Source organism: Neodiprion virginianus, chromosome 1, assembly GCF_021901495.1.
Source record: "Neodiprion virginianus isolate iyNeoVirg1 chromosome 1, iyNeoVirg1.1, whole genome shotgun sequence".
Taxonomy (NCBI): domain Eukaryota; kingdom Metazoa; phylum Arthropoda; class Insecta; order Hymenoptera; family Diprionidae; genus Neodiprion; species Neodiprion virginianus.
In genome coordinates this window covers 27263545-27284093 of record NC_060877.1, presented here as the reverse complement: position 1 = coordinate 27284093, position 20549 = coordinate 27263545, and the positions used below count along the sequence as shown (strand labels likewise).

Here is a 20549-nt window from a genome sequence, read left to right as displayed (position 1 = left end):
AGGCGTGAGGCAAGGCTCGTGAGAGAGAAAGAGAGAGAGAGAGAGAGAGAGAGAGAGAGAGAGAGAGAGAGAGAGAGAGAGAGAGATAGAGACGACCCGCGTCGCGACGCCGCTTTGAAGAGGGAGACGGATTTCGTAATTTTCAGGTATAGGTAATGAAGTGGCTGACGAGGTACTCATCACCAGCGATTAATGACCGATCCGATTCTCGGTGTATCGAGGCTGATGTCACCGTCGTGTACTTGAGGACACCAACACTCGGTACGAGGCATGCAGGGTGTAATTGGACGGTAGAAGTCTGCAGGAACTCCCGGAAGCTCGGCTGGAAGGGTGAGAAGACCGCGAGTGACTGGACCAACCGCGAACCGTAATCAACCAGCCATATTACGATCGGTCCCGATAGTATACCTGGTGGCGGGAATTGCTCTAGCCGTGACAGAAGGCCCCCGTCACCTTCCCGCACCGGTTACTCGCCCGCGAGCCAGAGAACGTCACAATCCTCTCCAAACGCTCTATGGAGTTCGCAGACTCCGCAGAACACGTCTTATCCCCGTACCGAGGCTGGCAGTCTCTCAGTTCATGTTCGCCCGCTGAACATCGCGCGTCGCTAAAAATTTTCAGCCTAGTGATCACGTGGCCGAGGAAGTGCCTGTACATGACAAGCGTTGGATCATCGAGTTGCGCGGTTGGTTTTAACTAGCTACGGTGCCAAAGCGTGCAGCGCACACATATCGAACGACGAAAGCAGAAGTCGAAAGCTGAGTTTGTTGAAAAGTGAAAGTTTTGCAAATTAACGAATTCAGTTCCTGCAGTGCGCTGGGTATAACGTATAACTCAACCTGCCTGCCTTCCTGCCTACTTGCCTGCCTACTTGTGTTCGGCGGCTAATGTGGGCCAGGCCGAATGACAAGTCTATCGGTGGAGAGCGGTATAACCCGTTGATCGTTCTGCCACACCACCGCCGTTCAGTCCATATATTCAAACGTTCGTAAAGATAGCCGGACGAAATTTCTCTATAAGCCACGTCGGAGGTAGGTAATTAATACATGCACATATTCATTTAAGAAAATAGCGACGAAACGTTCGAACCGGTAACTCTGCAGCCTCGTGGAATTTTTCCCAACACCGCACCTGTCGCCTGCCGATTGTATTTTTAGTATCGACTCATTATCGGCGTCTCAATTCTTTCCATCTCGTTCTACGTCGTCGGCTCTGCCGCCGATGCATTTCATCGCTTTCTTTTTCTTCTCTTTCCAAATCTTTTTCAAAATACAAACCAGAGCCCCGAGCAACGCGATTCGGGCGTCCTTGTGACCGCCTTTACTCGCACTTTGCCGCACTTTCTACGCGGGCCCGCGCGTTCCCCCAACGAAAGTGAATGAGCGCGGCCAGCTGCGGGGCCCGTGTGAAGACGCGGTGCGACTCGCAACTTGGTAACGAGCACTTACGGTCTCTGTTCGTTATTGCCTTGTATTGCCATCGCGAGGACCCGTCTTGGCAGGACTCGACAGGACAACGGGACGGTATGACATTTTGGCATGAAAAAAACATCGGGCTTGTTCAAATCTACGGAAGTCTCGAAACGCCCCACTCGCGGCGTTCCAACGCTGCAAGTGAAAAAGAAAGTTTCCACTCGCGCTACTCGTATCATTCTGCTTCTTTCCCGGTCAGTCATCTTACGGTCCGATTAACTACCAAGTTCGAATGCCCGGTGCCCAGGCGACCTTACACATAACGTGCCTCTGTGAGATCAGCCAAGTTTGGTATAGCTTGACCTTTCATTCGCTTTCAGGGTGACCATTTCGGAGTGCAACGACATCGAACGCCCGTAAAACTTCTGAAAGGACTGACAAAGAAAATCGGGAAAGAAGCACGCGGCTGATTCCTCAAGGACGGGCAACGACGACGTTGACAATATTACTATCCCGGGATAGGAATTTAATCTGTCATGACGTGTCGCCGATACGAGAGCACCCAAAAACGGTGCAGGCGATCCGATTGACAGGCGATCGATCAGCCGTCGGTTGTCAGCCATGAGAGCCAAGGGCGGGCGAAAGAGTTTGATCAAATTTCACGTGACAAACCGTCGTCACCTCGCGGCAGCGGCGACAAAGTGAACTGTATCTTCATTGTGGACACCCAAGGTGTCGCGATGGTCTGAGACCTTCGCTTGTTGCTGAGAGTAGATCGAAGAAGAACGGAAGGCCCTACCGCCCCGCGGACAGCCCGCGCTTTCGGCTTATAAGTGATTAAGACCCAAGAAACAGTGACGCAATTGTACGCAAATTACGTAACAATAGTTTGAACAGTGTTCGCATATACACCATATATACATATATGGTAAATAAAAAGCGACCGACATTCGTTTCGAATACAAATAAATCCCATTAATAAGACACACACGTGGAATACAGAATAGACTTGTGCGAAAATCATCGTAATTGCACTCTGACTGAACGAAGGAGACGCGGATCTGTACCCGACGTAAGACTTGACAAAATCTCGTCGACTGCGTGGTTCGAGTCGCGTGCACATTACATACGTGAAATCTCTAGTCCGAAACGCTAACCATGGCCCTGGTCAACTTCACGCTACCTTATCAGACGGCGACTCCGTCGCCGTTCCTGCTTCCTGGTGCTCCGGGACACTCGACGGTGAACAATTTACGCTACAACGCCGTTCCTCCGCCGCCGCCAGCCCCGAGCTACAACAACGAAGACCCTTATCAAAACGAACCCTACGTTCCACCCGCCGAGTATCGTCACACCCCCAGTCTCACCACTCAGCAGCATCAGAGCACTTATGCTCGAGTCACTCATGAAACTCACTACGCAAATTACAACCAAGACTTCAGAAGGACGCAGACAAGGCAGTCCCAGCAGACGAGGCCTCCGCCGACTATCCCACCGACAAACAATGTTCTAACCCAGGCACCTCTGCAACAGCAGCCCCGCGGACTACATGAGGCTAAACAGTCCCAGGCACCCTCACCCGCTGACAACTATCCCGAAAGACCGAACGGGTAAGTGCGGATCAAAAACGTATGTTCCTGAAACCACCAGTCGACGATTATAGATCAGATACCCCAACTCTAAATGCGGGAATATCATCTTTGGTTTCATTTGGCAGCCAGTATGATAGCTCTGCGCCTTTACAAGGATCGAACCATTTGTCACTTGTGTCTTTAATTTCATATGTCGAATGACGCGAGTAGAAACGAAAGTAGCTACAGTTTTCACAATGTCGAGTTCAGGCTCATTTTTATTTTTTTTATTTTAATCACTGAATCGATCGGAGCGGAATCACCTTGTTGTTGAATTCCCGAGAGTTAAGCGTTGGTATTTTCCCTGTTCTAACCATGTGCCGCAACCTTGAAACAGCCGAACAATAATGGACATTTTGACAAGTGTGTTACACGGGGATTGCGATGCATGGGTGGTCCGCGCACCGTGATGTAATTCAACTTTTGAGGGAGTTTACCTCTGTTGGCACAGCTCCGGAGAAATTTAACAGTTGATTATGTACATCCACTAGTCAGTTTATGCGGAGATGAATAATTCATGAAAAACAAATATTACACTGGTGGAAGGCACTGTAGAATCGTGCGTGATATTGCCGATGCGTTTATGAGGTCTCTACGTGGTTACGGGCATTACGGTGTACCTACACGGTATACTCAGGCTTGTAGCGTCTGGCACGTGTGTCGAGGAGACAATAAACCTACACGCCTAGATACATGCGACCAGGTTGTCCACTAGAGCCTACTTGAATCATCGGTTACATGTCTTTCTCTCCAGGTATACCAGAGTTAACAGTGAAGCGTACAGCGGTCCTGGCGCCAAGACATCCGTTCACGCTGTGCTCGATTACGACGATGACTTCGACGACTACTACGACGAGGAGGAGCAAGAAATGCCGAGTAACACCCACGTCACGCCGATCCAGGGACCAATATTTTTAAAAAACGGCTCAGTCCCCGTTGTGCCGCTCTACTCTTACCCGCAATTGAACAACGGAACCTTCGTTCAAATACCGGTACGTACCTGCCAAAGATGAACATGTTCCTGTACACCGTCACGCTTGTGTCATTCTGAGAAACGGACTCTTTGCATGACGTAAGAAAAATTTTTACTCACGTAATCTCAAGGCTCCGCGGCGATCTTACAAGAGACCTCTTTTTTTCTGTCACACCCGCGTTTATATTGTACGTTTTTCAAACAAAAGCACAGTACTCCGATGACCAGCAAACCAAGTATCCTTTTTAGAGACATACGTGGCCTCACGCCGATACAAGTTCTACCTGAAAAGCGTTTAAATACCGTGGTTCGTGAATGCTGCGAGAAAAAAAAGCGTCGTCGTTTTGGTAATGAATTACACATAGAAACGAAACTAGGCGCTCTGCAGGCTCGTAGATCGTGAGATCGCGTCGTAGGGAGTTTCGGTATTCTCGCTGCATGATGGGCGGACGCGAAGCGAGCAATAAACCTGACACTTTCTAGCTTGCAATTCCACGCTTTTTATACAAACACCTGAATCCGGAGAATCCGCAGCATCTCCTCGCAGCAAATGACCCCGCTGATAGGAGGGGAAGCCCCGATCAGTGCTCGACGACGGTGGCATTGAGACGCTAACCCTTGGCCCCACCTTGTGTTACCTACGGTTGTAATAAATACGGTGACTTACTTTGGATGGGCCTTGCCGGCCACGGCTGGCACGGTGAGAGCCTGGGAAAGTAAAGTTCAACCGGCGCTTGCACGCGTACACGTGCACCATCGCAAAGAGAATTAATTTTAGCACCACCACTTCGGTATCTCGCAGGTTATGAAAGTCACACGCCGGTAACCAGTCCAAAGTGTTCTTTATTCTTGGCGTTACATAACGTAACCGTTATTGACGAATGATTTTGGCTCAACACTTCGGTAAACATCGGTATCGTCATTTTCGAAATTTCCTGAAGTGTGTTTCACAACAATTATATTACAATAGTTCCATGGTCCTTCAAAGTGGCGTGATCCTGTCAAAGTTGGAATTCAACCGATTGTGAGACTAATTCTATGAAAAGTTAGGAAATTAAACGTCTGTTAGACTACAATATTCCACTACTTCAAGGAATTGGTGGTAAACCATTACACGTGCGGATGAACTGGCAACTTTTTACCTAATGTTTCACCTTCCGTGCCACTGTCAACCACCGATCAATGATCATGAGGACAAAGTAAAACTGTACTAGCTACCATCTCGACAACAAATTTATCAGCGGTGCAGTTTAAACATTATCCTTTGTCCTCCCAGCCAGACACACTATACCGAATATATATAAGATAGGTCGTGTGTGCACGCGTTTGCCGTGACAGATATATCGTATTTCTAATTTTAAGTGCGCGTTTAATGGGCGCTGCCTGCCTTCGAGATACGAAGAGCGCGAAGGTTGTTCCAGAAGTAATGAGTGGGTACTTCGAAATGAAACAGTAGCCAACGAGATTGGACGAGTGCGAAATCAGCTGGCTGAAATGAAGCTGTCGGGTACGGTAATAGGGCCAGCATTATCTTACTTAACCTAACGCGAAGTCTCTAAGAGAATGTTCCAAGCCAAGCTTGATCTTGATTGGCAAAACTGGCGACCTTCTCTTTTAACAAAAGAGATGTTTTCCTCGATGTCATGTCTGAATACGCACGAGGGAGGAATCTCCTTTCACTTGGTAGCATGGTCACGGACGTTCTTAAAATGTGAAAACACTGCAATTTGCTACATCGCCTTTAATGCACGAAGGAAGGGAGTCGATTCAGTTGGGGACATTACAGTGTGACTGTATACGTGAAATAAAACCTAAACAGCCCAACAGACGAAACCGGACGAAGCTGATTGTAACGTTGTCACGCTCGAATGAATTGGCACAAAACACGATATATTCAACGAACGTCTCACCACGATAAAAAATCTTGATTCTTGACTAGCCGATTCAAGTGAACCACTGCAGTCGTTTGAATATCGGCCAAAAACGCAGGAACGTCTGCCCGTCTGATTTACAATTTATTTCACAATACTATCCGTTACAGATGGGACGATACTCGGACTTCGCCCACTGACGCTACCACAAAGTTCAGAAAATATTGTCAGATTGATTGAAACAAATGTCAAAATTTTCGCACTTTCTTTCCGTACGTAAAAAAAATTTTGCGGCTTTGCCCATTTTTTTGGTACACGCGATAACGTATTGAAAATTATTTTAAAAAATGCTGATTCACGGTTTAAACAGATCACTGTAAAACCCAACAGGATTTTCACACAAGGATATGAGGCCGTACAAGGTAACCGTAAAATCGTTGAAAGCTGAAAATTCGTGACGGTCTGATCACCTTGCGATTCTGGAAACGTGGCCTCATCTTCATGACTCATAATTCTGATTTGGTAAAATAATTGACAGATACAACTTTCTAGCGCTTGTTTATTAATCACGTTAACGACTCTGTAAGAGGCAGCTCTTATAAATATATCATCATTTGCGGCGCATGGGATCACTCTGACCACTATAAGTATATTTTAATCCAATCAACAATCTGCGAAGTAGGCACTTTCTCAATATTCTGTAATGAATTTTCTTCAATCTAAAGTAAAAAAATCGAAGAATAATTGGAGACGAGTTCAGAAAGAATACAAATAGTAATAGGAGACATACGCATAGCACATACATGTATATTATTTTCGATCAAAGTTCTTCACCGTTATGTATTTTCCACCTATACGAACATGTAAAGTATGAGAGTGAGGTTTGGCCTAAAATTACAACACAACCTTAACACACGTCGTGAAAATAAGTTATCCAGGAAAATTTCCGGAACGCTCTCCGAGTTTAAGACAGACAGTTTGCAACAAAGATCTAGCTCATATCTGTACTTTCGCAGCAAGAATTGAATAGCCGGAGACTGCGTCGTCGTAAATCGAGCGTACAAGCTTATATAAAATCACGAAACGCGTCGTAAACCCAGCCGTATAATACAGTCGACCCTGTTAAAAGACATCCAACAATAGGAAGCGCGGAGAATGCAATACAGTTTAGTAGTATAAATCTCGCGTTTGTTTGCTCAGTCATATCTCTGGCGTACTGAATTTACCTGGGTATAACATGAAATTGATCATAAACGCCGGGCGGAAGATATTTAAGTGCCCATTTCGACAGCTTTGTAGTTATTTGCACCCACCCTGACCAGGATCTCGTAAGCAAATACCCGGACCAGGATCTAACAGCGATTAGACCCTCCAACGAAAGATCAGACCTTCGTTCTGGGGTCAGTCGGTTGTGCAAGCTCACCGGGTCAACCGTATCAACCGGCATACGGTGCGTCGGATGAAGACAGATATAAATATTCCATTAACGGAGTGTTTCGCACGTACGTCTTTTATACCAGCAGTGCACAGCGATCAAACGTAATAATTTATCGCTGGTTGGCGAACTCCTTTCACCGCGTCGCTATAAACTCGGTCGTTGCCGAAAAAACACGACAAGACGAAGAAGAGGAAAAAATATCCTCAATTTGGCCACGCGAGAAAACTGTCGAGCGTACTTTGCAAAGGGTGAACATAATTACGTGCATGCCTATAGATTCGTACGCGTAACCGCATATTACGGTAGCGCGAATATCCCGCGGCTGTTAACGCGTAATTAGCAACCACCACTCGATTTCTTCGAGGCCTTGCTAACCGCATGATTGCACGGCTCTTCGAGTCCTTCATTTAGCTCAGCGTTTGCCCCCTGCGCGTTTGGCGTAAAAATTTAGGTCATCGTTCGTTAATACCGCGCGGCAGTGGAAAGCGCCGTTGTATACATATAACCATTAACGTACGCGCGTTTGTAGAATTTTTTAATTCAAAACACACGCGAGCGCGCAAATTATATCTCGACCAATCTACGTTGTGCACGATATTTTGCACGAATTTTCGCGTCACCCGAATAAATACGTACAGGTACGTCAAACCTTTCGCAAGTGTTGGGCGCCGTTTCTGCACTCGAGCAAAGAGGTTGAATTCAAAGATTGCAAATACTATGACGTCATTGTTGCAACCCCCACCGGTTTAGTTGCGATTAACGATCCTCGCGTCTCGTCGTGCATGACTTTTTTTTTGTCTCTTCCAGCGCGTTCGTCATTAAGCAAGTATGCGCGTAGATTATACATTGGATAGCATGAATCGTGGCGCGGGACCCAGCAACACGGACCCAAAACTAGTCTAGACATTTTCTAATGCCGATATTGGTGATTTGTCGAAGTGACGTGGAGTGAACGCAAATGGCATTCAAGGAAGACGAGAAAATGAAAGCCCGGGGGATATGCGCAAGAATGCTCAACATGGCATGCCGGCTGTACGTAACTATTACATTTACGTGTACATCACTGGCTATAGTTGGACCCAGTGTCGAACAGCCGTGTACAATTGTGAATGAAGCCACGCCGATATCATCATGAGTCCCACCTGAGTAACGTGCGTTTTTCAAGCACGGATATGAACTCATAGCTCAATATTCCAATTTATATAACATAATAGTATTACACTGAAGTCTGAACTGATTTAAAAAATTTATTCACTGATAAAAAGCTAAACTATCCCTGGGTAACATGGACTGTAATTCATTTTGATGGAAATAAGTTTTTAGCGTGAATTCTCAATATTTGTAAATTAAGTCGGAAGGAAAAGTACTGCTTAACTGCTTTATCGGCGTGCGCTAATCAAACAAAATATAGGTGAAAACAATGTACATTTATCTTAGATTTGTCTATCCGTGAGAAGCCGAGACAGGACAGCTAGTATTCAGATATACTCTGGTCACTGATGTATGTTTTATAGAAAAGATGTTTTAAAAAATGTTTTATCCAACTGCAGAGAAAGTCAGGGTTCCAAGACTGATTATTTATGCGAAATTTTATTCGCATTCTATCATTAAAGAATAACAAAGCTCTTTTTTCTCCTTACCTTTGAGTACAAAACCTTTATATGGACCGGTAAGGTATGAGAGATATAAAAATCTTATTACGTATAGCGTTAATTAGAATAAATTTTGCAGGTTGAAGAAAATTGCCTCAACAAAAAGTGCAACAATATATGTGTATAATAGTGAAACGGAACGATTTAACAAACGACACGATAAACCAGCTTTGCATTACACTAATTTAATTGAATCTGATCATGCGATTCGTAGCCATTGAGGTGAGATGGCAGTAGGCAGGCATTCGCGAATAGAGGCGCGTGACTCGTTAGCGTGACAAGCCCGTCGATAAAAAATCACTCAAGATAAATACTTATTCAATTTATCTGATAAATCTCAGGCACTTTAAAGTTTGATAGCACGTAATGGATGGGAAAAGGACGCGAGCCGGTTTGAGTAGTTTTTACGAATACCGCGTCAAGTTATCAGCCATACAGTAACGTAAGAATTTGCAATACTATCCCCAAAATTCACGCGCGCTGACCGATTCCGCACTCGATCGAGTAAGGTTGATAAACTCTAAACTTGTCTTATTCGCAAAGTGAACACGAATCGGAACTACCGCGATCCGTTTGAAAATTACACAGAGCTCAAATTGAACTGATCCATCGCGTGAGCACGAGGCACACCGAAACTTGATCCGGAGTGAAAATACAATCATGTATTTCCGTGTAGAGACACTCCGCGCATGTTATAATATGCAAAGACACGCTCTGCACCGACGCCTCGAAAGGCCGTCCTTCGGACTATTCAAATATCGCAATAATGTCCCCGGAAGTTGTTGCGCAGAACCAGATCTCGGTATCTCAGGACGCCCACGCGCGCTGCCAACTCGGCATTGATCTCTCTCATTGCGATGACTTCGGTAATAATGATAAGAGGACTTCAAATGACAGATCACGGTATTCCACGCTCTGGTCGTATGGCAAGATTAATACCTCGGACCGCTGAAGCTCTCGGAATCGGCAAAAAAAAACTATGTGCATTTATGCAAAGCGACAGAATTAGATAGTGATTAGATATGCGGACATCTGCTTGAACGGCAGATGATTTAGACAATCTTGCCAATGCGCCCAGGTTAGGCCATTTAGATGCTGCGGGGGAGTGAGATCGATCCTCTCCGGCTCTGGAGGTGATTTATTTGCAAGTATATCGGTTCCGTCTTTACCTTCGTAAGCCACGTTCGTCAATTTATGCGCACTTTTAGTCTCCTACGAAGTATTCAAATTACATCAGAAAGTGTCTTCTGGGGTAATTAGAGAAGTTTTTTTTAAATGCACGCTGTACGTTCGTTATCCGAAGATCCGTCGGAGTAACTTTCGAAAGAATGAATCGATTTTGGTGAAATTGGGCAGACTGCGGGTAACTCGCAGATGATTTATGAAACTAAAGGCATTTCATCATTTTATCAAAACCATTTGAGTGGCGTTGCTTGTCGGAAAAAAAAATTAACGATCTTAAATAAGCATCACCTACCAATACCTTGTCGACCGATTATAGTGGAATTTGTTGATTATCATATTTCTCCCATACGTTTTCTACCGCAGTCGCTTAATTTCTTGCTTATTCCTGGATATTCATCTTCGTTTCGCAGCTGCAGGCCATGTCCAAAGTCACATGCGTTATATACATATTTTTGAACTTGGGTATTTCCCTTCATTTGCGAAATCCATGAAGGAAATGCACCGCGAATATATCGCAGTCAGAATTTAATAATCGCCAAGAACTCTCGTAATTACGTGCTCGCGGCTGCGTAGCATCTATTGATGTACGCGTAGATCGGAAACGCGATTTTCAACCGGCCATTACAGGTACCGAACACCCACGTGGATACAACTCGTAGGCGTACACACGGTAGAGCAATCCGCAGTCGAGTCTCCGTCACATCAGCAAGAACGCGCAACTCCTGATGATTCATTCTGTTGCACGCTTGGGAAACCACGCTCAGGATATCGCGCTCATTGACAGCCGTTTGCAGCCTGGGGGATTGAATTAGGTCGGGTCTGACCGTCGATAATTGGTAGAACCGAAAATAGTTGGCAGGAAATATTAAATTACAGAAGCCGGAGATTCCGATAGCAAGAAATTCGAGTAAGGATCACGGTTGACGGGTGAAATTCGTAAATGATTTCGTAAATCTTTGGTCTAATGGTTGCGGTGAATGATGCTTATACATTCCGGTGGTTTCTACTCGACGACCCTAATGAGACCAAAATACCGCTGCAGCCTAATAGGTAGAAATGACCGGCAGGAGAATGCGCACAGCAAAACGGCAGTCAGCCTTCGGACACCATTGTCGTCGTTAATGTCGTATGCAAGTCGTCGCTCGTATTCTATACTCAATTATAATAGATGACTAAGGTGTACACGTCAATCAATCGTGAAGATCGGCAGGAAGTGCACATCAACGGGTTCATCGACGATTCATTCATTTAGTCTGTTCAGTGGCGCGTGACCGATACTCGAGACTCTCTTGGTGGATGTGGGGCTGGTTGAGGGAAGTTAATCGAAGTAAACGATACAGGTATAGATTAACGATCGGTTGAATAGCAAACGATGGATTCGAAGGTGACAAATTTATGGAAATAAGATACCGGCTGAAGTGGTCAACTTGGAAGTGAAGTGATAAACAGTTACTTGAGTTAAAATTCATTTACAATAGCGTTTTCAATACAGTTCAGTAGGAAAAACAATTTGTACGCCGATCATCCGACTCGATGACCATGCGACACCCGTGCTCCACGTATATAAACACATCAGCTGTGATGATGGTGATGAGCGTTTTCTAGAGCTATTTTTACACTTTTCGCCCGGAGGAAAACACCGAATGCACCGTTGTAATGAACGTGAATCTATTTCAGGTAACTGTGCATTGAGTCCTTAAGATACAGTGCAGCTCTTTCGTACACTCTGGCTGAATAAATCTCTAGGTATGAATAAAGTTTGAATAATCAAGAGTTATGGTTGGTCTCGGAACCGCGAGAGCGTAGAATTATTCCCAAATATAGCGCAAAGATCGATATCTGTTAGTACGGGCTGTGAGGGGTCTTACCAATTTAGGTAGGTACGGGTCAATAGACTCGAGAGCGAAGCTGCAAAGGCGGTGTAAACTGTCAATCCTTTCGTTCCTTTTGCCTGTCCTAGCTGACGCTACATAAGAGCGTAAGACAAATATTTATTATCTAAGAAGCTTATATTTGTGTGTTAGTAACGTTTGCTCATCAACAATTTATGCTAAAAACTCAACCGATGGAATAACGTCGCGGTTTCATACGTTGTGGCGGGTATCGAGTGAATCCAAATGAACGCTAAACGTTCGGCCGCGTGAAACTTATTCCACCTACTCGATCTTACATTGTAAGAATCGAGTAAATGTCAGAGGAAACAAATTTTATTATCAACATTGCTGAAACACGGAAGTTTACAAGTTTCACGTATGCACGTACGTGTCGCCAGTTCGTCAATCCGTCCACCAAATGCAAATATTCCTACACTGAGAGAAAAAAGGCATTTAATCAACTAAATGTGTGATCACGAGTGTCGAAGTAAATACGTTTTTTTCTCAATTCACGATCTATCGGTCTAACAAGATATTCAATTGATTAAACTAAATTTTGTTACAGCAACAAAAGTATTTTGTTGAATTAAGTAAGTATATTGTGTTCACCGCATTTACTTGAATCAAACGGATATCACTTGACTCAAACAAGCCTTTCACTCCGTGTAAAACAATTCGTTTCCACTTCGATTATAAGTATTATACCTACTGGAATGATGTTTGAAATTCGATACGAATGATTTGGATTCCATCCGAATGCGTGACTCCTATAAATTTTATGTTTACACAAGAGTTACTGAACAAGTTTGTTCGTCATAATACGGATTATATTCGCAATTGAACACTCATTTAACTGTCCCAGATACTGTGGACTGCGCTGTCCGTGGCCTTGGGGGTTGAACTACGGGGTGATTTGGTTCGAGGGTCACCATGCATCAAGAGATACCATCAACTTTTCTGTCCAACTGCCGGTAACACCTATCCCATGTAAGTATTTCGTCAAAAACACCTGCGCACGACGTTCAAATTTTGCGAAACCCGTCATCCGATCGCACTGTGCACTTCTAGAAATGGGTTTGCTTCGTCTACTGCAGTTTAACCGCGGATCATTAATTATTTCGCGTTCCTTTATTTTTCGGGCTTCGCCTCGTCGCTGCGAGTAAATCACTCGATCGTTTTTCAGAACCGTGACACCGTTACACGCAACACGGCACGTTCAATTTGGAAGAAAAGAAATTAATCTTATATCCATATCTAGAAATTTATGAAGACAGAATAGTATCTTTTACTATTCCGACGTAACTACTACTGGAATGAAAAACGTTGGAATAATTTTGTGATCTGGGGATTCGATTCAATACGCATAAAAAGTGATCGCAATCGCGGATGACGGTGTTTTATTAATGCCTGTATAGAATCTGACAAGTACATCTTGCAACGATTTATTCTTTACATTTTCTTTTAAAACGGGAATACTAATCGGTTGTCCGATCGCGTGTCGATACAACTTGTACCGCAGCAACGCGGCGGTAAATGCAAATCTGGAATTGATCTATAGCATATGGTGTCGGCATAATCCTTGACAGATAACGCGAAGTTAACGTAGCGGTTGATTCTTGCGTCGTATACATGTGTTCTTCGGTTGAAATCCATTCGTTACACTGGATTTATTTTTCTACGTCAACCTACAGACTAGAAACCAATGTGTTACAGCGACCGGATAGAACGTTTCATCGACGAGAACAAGGCGTTGATGAAACGGATGTACGGGGATTTCGAGATGAGCACAGAATACGGTCCGCCGACCAGAGAACCGGCTGGGCATCGCCGGAAAAGGGCCTCCTCGAAACACGACATACCGGATGGCGGGCCCAAACCCGAAGACGACGACGGGGGTAATTCCGACGGGGAGTCCTACTTCGCCAAGATGAGAAACACGCGTCAATCCTTCGGCAACAATCAGAACAACGAAAGCGGAAGGTGTGTGAAGAATTGCTGACACGGAGTTGCGATATCCGTTGGAATTCGGAACAATCGTTGAATGCTTGTTTCATTTTACTTCCCAGGGTTGACGCTTGCGAATCAAAGATAGAGATAGTGACGCCATATTGGGCCAGCAACAGCGCTGGTAAAATTCGGGCGATCGTCAACACCCAGCATTTCGAGCAAGCCATTCACCAAGAAGTCTGTTCGTGAGTATAGTCAGATAGATCGTCACGCGGCAAGACGAACCAGGAGAAAGAACAAGGTTTTTGGTGACTTTCGGGAGAAAACATTTCTCCGCAATATTGTCAACTTCGCAGAATTGTTTTCAACCGGAAATATAGACGGTATTATCGAAGAGATTTTTTTCTTGTACTTTCGACAGGATAACAAGGACGAAGAGATGCAGCGGCGACTGTGGATGCGAACAAAAGTACAAGTGGCATCGTCTTCTCGCTTACGATCCAGACAACGACTGCAAGGGTATATTCATGGACTGGTTCCTCTTTCCATCGTGCTGCGTCTGCAGGTGCGATCCTCTTCCTAAATTCCCATCGACAAACTCTCGGAATTAATACGATTCTTGAGCGTACGAAGGACGTCGTTTAGTCGATTGCATCGTAGCTCCTGACTTATTCACTGGCGATGTTCGCCAGTTTTCAATCGCAGGTCAATGAGAACTTGCGACCAACGACGTAAGTTGTAAACTAGATATAAGTAAAATAAATTCGATCGTATTCCTAGTAGAGTAAAATCCAAGACTGGCAAGTGACCCGTTCTAGATTGTCTTGGAAGTTATTTATCATTTATTAGTCGCTCGAAATAGTTCCATATTTATGTTTTATCTGAAAATCTTTATTTAGAGCGAAAATTTATAGTAGTATGTAAATTATGGAACAGCCTAGATAGCCAAATGAAATTTCACGCTGCGTTGTACATGTATAAAATATCATTAGCGTTATAAGATTTTATACATAAGCCAGTCTTCTTTTTCTTCTTTTTCTTTTTTTTTCTCGAATATGTGCCTAGTATATCTCTGACTTTTGATAACACCATTTTATTGTAAGGTTATTTTAGCTAATAATTGGATAATATATCGATAATTATAGTAGCTGTGTACTTCTATGCGTAGATATCATTCTACGATTTCAACACATCATTCAACACCTGCAACAAAATCTCACCTTCAATAATTGTTAACAATTATTATACCAATACAGAATCGAATAAACTATTAAGACTACGATAACTCGCAAGCCTTTGATGCAAGCTGTAACGCGTATTGACAATTAGAAATTATTGGAAAACTTTCGTCCGAAATATGTATCGCGCGATTCAAATATAAACTCTTACAAATCCACCGGTTGTCGGTTGTAGTTATAAACATTTACATGAAAGTTCAGGGTGTAAGGGCTCCCAGAGCAAATGCATTTCTTTTCAAAATACATTTATAGCCACATTCTTGTCTCGAAAATTTTGCAGGAAGTAGCAATCGCCGCTACCTATCCTAATTGCACTTTCTACTTTCTTCTTCGTGCCAACCAATATTTTGATTAGCTAGAGCCGCGTGGAATAGGGTAGAGAAATAGGAGAGTGTATGAACGAAATTCCACGACTAAACGGATCGCATGAGAACTGTCACGTACTTCTTACACGTATTACATGTATAATAAAAACAGCCGTAACTCAAGTCTTGAGAATTGCTCAAGGGTGATCCGGTTTATCAGTCATAAATTTTCCCAACTTTCCTGGCCTCCGTAGAAATTTACGCAACGATATAAAATATCGATGTTACTTGGTTTGCACACTGATATCATAAAGTCGTTATGTTTAAGAGAATACAGCTCATAGCTATTGCTTATACCCGTCGTATGCACACATCCATACACGCACAATGGGGCTGTATTAACGGTCATCGGTTCAAAACAAAACGGAATATGTAAACTGGACGTGAATTCCCAGTTGATACAACATAGACTTTAGCCAATGTCTGTGCAAACGTCCTTTCATCCTAAACAACGACCTCCGACCGGGTTTAGAAATATATAACAAGTCGCGATCGGTCAGTCGCTTGTAAGCCAGTCATCCGCATGGTTCCCGACGACTTCCAACTAATATACCCTTATTAATGCAATAAAAAGAGAGATCTCAATACCGGTTAATAAAAAAATTATACTAATAAAGTGCGGGCCACAGTTGCAGAGGCATATTGCTTTCTCCATACGAATGAAGAACTAAGTGTTTTACATATCCTGAATTTCAAAGTTTGCGTAATGTGTTAGACGCTAATGGATTTTATCGCATTAAAAATTGTAATTAATTAGATGCTAGTGCCTTGTAATCGCACTTTTTATATTCGGCAATTGGAATAATCATCAACTATCAAGGAAGCTGCACGTGGTTTAATAGCGAATGAAAAATGTCAACCGATTTTCAATACCGTTATATATCAGGTGAAACACTTATCCTCGATTTGTCAAGCAGCGATAAAACCGGTGATACAATTGGCGAGGCAAGTGCCATAAATAGTTCTGGATCAACATCTAGCGACCAGGACAGGTGAGTCGTTTTATTATTAGCCGTATGAAATTGATTATTTATATATAGGCGGTTTGAGTTGAATAATCCAGTCAACCCGCATCGTGAATCAGACGGACTGACATATATGCATACATTTTTTCTCTCATAACTGTAATCTCAACGAGCCTCTTACATAAATTTGACTTACTGGATTTCTAATCCCACCAAGAACCCGATCTCTCACACTCGCTGTACGTAATATTATTTATAGCAGAATGTCGCATGAATTTCAGTAACGATAACGAGAAACGGTGCAGCGATGCCAACAGACGGAAATCGCGAAGGGAAAACCATATGGATTCGAACTCAAGATTATACTGGAACGTGGGATTGCCTCCGCGTATTCGGTCTCAAAGGAAGTAGCTGTGGGTCCGATAATCAACATGTTGGGCCCTGTTTCAGAGCCTTATTACTGTGTTGAACTGGTCAGAAACGGGAATGAACTTGTGTCTATGGGAACCCAGGTGTTCTATTCACCTGACGACCCGCGGACGAGATACATTCCTCTTAAACACGAATATGATAATCGCTTCACCGCTTCATCGAAAGGTGCGTATGTGATAGTCACAACCGAATTATAAAAAATGCGCGACGTTTGATTTAGGAATAGATGAGAAAGTAGAGGACAAATGGCACAGTAACCATGAAGTGATTAATTTTCTTCTAACCTATGCTTTCCCCCCAATATTGACGAAGATACAGTCGATTATTCAAAAAAAGGCAAAATGGCATTTATTTGCTCTTTTTTCACGTTAACGCTACCGGTGGAAAAAAAATTTTTTTGACATCAACCTTGACAGATTTTTGTAGGAAATTTTCTGCAGAAAAAGAAACTGCTCTTCGGCTCGCTGTGCGACCAGTAGTTCTAGAGATATCGGCAGTTGAGTGAAAAAGGATCCTTTGGCATTCAAAATTCGATAGCTCGAAGACAAATGATCGTATCGAGGTTTGAAAAAAAGCATCTTGAAGCTGAATAAACAGGCTATGCGACCTATGCATTGGTTTAGCTCGGAAAAATTTTTCCATGCCCGTAGAGCGAAAAAAAAAGTGTAAAAAATTTTGAAAATTTTTTCTTCGTGCTTTATCCAAGGATTGCATGGCTAATAGTGCTTCGAAAAATTTTTAACCAAAAAATTCAAAAACTAGAGTCTTCAAGCTTCAAAAGCTTGGTTTTTTTATTTCTTGTGCGACCATTTTTCACTGAAATACAGCCTGTTGAAAATCACCAAAAAATTTCGAAAATTTTGTTGTTCCCTTAATTTTTGCGAGAAGTGTAGGTACGTATAGTTTCAACAATGCCGTGGAAAATTCTTATGGGATATCCTTTATATTCTGGGTTATAAACGTATATCTTCTGCAGTTGTTGCAACCTTCGTATTCACATGACAGCTCTAGCATTCTTCAATTAGTCCTCACCTATGTTAACACTCTTTTATCACTTCAGCTGTACCCACAGTACGTTAATTATACACTCTCGATTATAGATTTTAGACTGTTTTTAAGGCATTTGAACACGTCAGGATATTTGATAATATTCTATTACACGGTGAGGACGCAAGTATCGGTTACGAATTTTATACTTTACAAATTCGTCGGTGAGTTCATGATAACACCACAGCCTTCAATCATTGCGCTATTACTTTGAAAAGATGTTAAAACAAAAAGATTCATACATGCTTTTTAACATGAATCTAAACAGTTCCCGATTTTAATCAATACTTGTAACGAGTAATTGATATTTCTATAAATTCTTCAACTTCAAATATTATTTTGTTTTTATTTTAATTATCGTTTTTTTATGCATACAAATTTCACTTTTATATTAAAATAAAATAGCGGGCATATACATTTTTTGCATATTGATCATAATGATTAAAATAGTTATCAATGTTTAAACTGGTGTACAGCTTTTTCTGCCCACTGCTCCAACACAGTGGCTTGATGGTAGATCGGGAATACGGATAGTGAAAATAATTTTCGAGACATCTACTGAGTTTTGGTACATAAAATGTAAATATTTATAAAAATTCGTTTGTATAAAAAGGTATACAAAAATAATGATACCTAACAGTATATTTAAAAAATACCTACTTTCTAATAAACGCTAGTACGTTCGTATATATAATGAATATTGCTCGTGCTTACATGAACTATCAAAATCTGAACGAATTTTTCTTAATAATATTAATATAGGGTATAAAATTACGGAGTAATACAATTTCTTGAAAACATGTCATAAAATCCGATTCAGTTCTTTTTCGACTTATTAAACTAGTGTATTAAACTATAAACGGACGGAATCGCTGGTATATATCACCATTATAATAATTGTCGGATGTATCTTATTTAGAAAGAAATAGAAGGGCAAGAAAAATCGTAGTAAATACTGAAATGGTCAGGGGTTTAAGATCCGATGCTCCGTTACATCCATCGCTAGAACAGTAACACTCCTCCCAATATATCAAATTCTCGTCCACGCCCCAATTGCAGACATCCATCATGCCAGAACTTGATACAGATTCGCACTGCCGTATGACTTGACGCCATCTTCCATCCCCTGTGAATATAATGACAATAATCCTACAAAAATCTGTGCATCTCACTCGGGAAAGAAAAATGAAAATTGAATGAATACATTCACTTACAAACGAACCCTTTGGATCCCTGTTGCGTCTTTTTGACGCAGAACGATCCTGGCATGTGAGATTCTTCACTGTTGCATTCGATCGGCACATTTCGCTGCTTGTCAAATTTTTCGTACGCTCCACAGTTGTCCTCATTTTCAGGATCCTGAGAAGAACTGCACTGATAGCAACGGATTGCTGCGCATCCTAAGGAATTGATTGTGCAAATTGATTGGCAGTTTGATCGGAGTAGCAAAGTAAGTTGCGAATAGAGTAAAGTTATAGCGTACGAAATAAGCTGAAAATGAACCCAGAGTACCTCTTACCTGCGATCGTTGCTAAAAGCACAGCTAGAAGCGTGGTAATATTTGCCATACTAATGCTTAGAACGACTAAAATATAACGTGTCGTTGGTTATGTTCCGTGTAATTAACTATAGGACTCTGCCAGTGATATGCTGCTGTTTTACGAAATGAAACGTTAGTGCCTGAGTTATGTTTCGCGATGAATCAACCCACGGATAGTTACTCATGAATCACTCTACGATGATCGTCAATAGGGTTATGTGTTACTGTTGAAATTAATGCGGCTCGTTATTGCATTTGCGTCTTGAAAGCTGCGTGAAATTTTAATCTAGAAGGAGAGATTAGAGCAGTTTGTACCTTCGGATTTTTCAATCCACTCGAATAATTACAAATATTTGCTTTCCGTGGGTCGGTGCAAATATCAGTGGAACGAAACGGAGAGACGCTTGAAACTTTGAAAAACCCCATACTCGCGTTTCGTGTCACCGTTTGCAATAACGCTTTTCAATTAGGTTTTTGGAACTAATTTACGAAGTGTCTGGACGGTAAATTCCAGTTGGTAAGCGGCTAATGCTCCGCCACACGTAACATCACAACAGCGGTGGATAATGCAGAGCATACTTACCGTAGCGAAGTGCTACTAAAGGCAACGCAGCAACGTTGAGTAGGTTGTCTAACACCAGGAGCCAATCGGTTACCATTAAGCATTTTCAATTTAATTTTGGAAAATATTACTACTCGTGTTTCGTAAACTGTCATGGTTTTTTGCCCAGACTGAATTATGTCATCCGTATTCTACTCACTTATGATATTTACAAAATGACCTTAATTCATAACTATCTTCTCAGCAAGCGCCTTTATTGTACGTCGTAATGCACAATAAAGACTGATGACTGATGAATATACGTATATTCAAAAAGTGTCATTTCACCTAGCAGTCATCTTGTATACTTTGATTGTGATGAGTGACACGTAGAATAATTGAAATATTCTTCTGGGTAGAAAACAGACCGGTTAAAAA

At 42.5% G+C, this 20549-nt stretch overlaps 2 protein-coding genes across 5 annotated transcripts; one reads left to right on the top strand and one right to left on the bottom strand.

The window, feature by feature from the left end:
• Positions 1 to 506: 506 nt before the first annotated feature.
• LOC124310367 (protein spaetzle 3) lies at positions 507 to 15268 on the top strand. 2 transcript variants are annotated; one of them, XM_046774232.1, is made up of 7 exons: positions 507 to 1031; positions 1793 to 3022; positions 3798 to 4035; positions 12899 to 13023; positions 13750 to 14016; positions 14103 to 14228; positions 14405 to 15268. In XM_046774232.1, the coding sequence occupies exons 2-7, from the start codon at positions 2571 to 2573 to the stop codon at positions 14592 to 14594; spliced, it is 1398 nt and encodes a 465-aa protein (XP_046630188.1). In that variant the 5' UTR covers positions 507 to 1031; positions 1793 to 2570; the 3' UTR covers positions 14595 to 15268. The 2 variants fall into 2 exon arrangements, with proteins under 2 accessions (XP_046630188.1, XP_046630189.1); XM_046774233.1 differs by having other exon boundaries at positions 507 to 1035.
• Positions 15269 to 18405: 3137 nt separating this feature from the next.
• Positions 18406 to 20519, bottom strand: LOC124310378 (uncharacterized). Of its 3 annotated transcripts, XM_046774255.1 has the most exons (4): positions 19886 to 20064; positions 19550 to 19794; positions 19245 to 19430; positions 18406 to 19156 (listed from the first exon to the last, which is right to left on the bottom strand). In XM_046774255.1, exons 2-4 carry the CDS (start codon positions 19596 to 19598, stop codon positions 18942 to 18944), a joined length of 450 nt encoding a protein of 149 aa, XP_046630211.1. In that variant the 5' UTR covers positions 19599 to 19794; positions 19886 to 20064; the 3' UTR covers positions 18406 to 18941. The 3 variants fall into 3 exon arrangements, with proteins under 3 accessions (XP_046630211.1, XP_046630209.1, XP_046630210.1); XM_046774253.1 differs by lacking the exons at positions 19550 to 19794; positions 19886 to 20064 and adding an exon at positions 20154 to 20519; XM_046774254.1 differs by having other exon boundaries at positions 19550 to 20064.
• Positions 20520 to 20549: the final 30 nt, after the last annotated feature.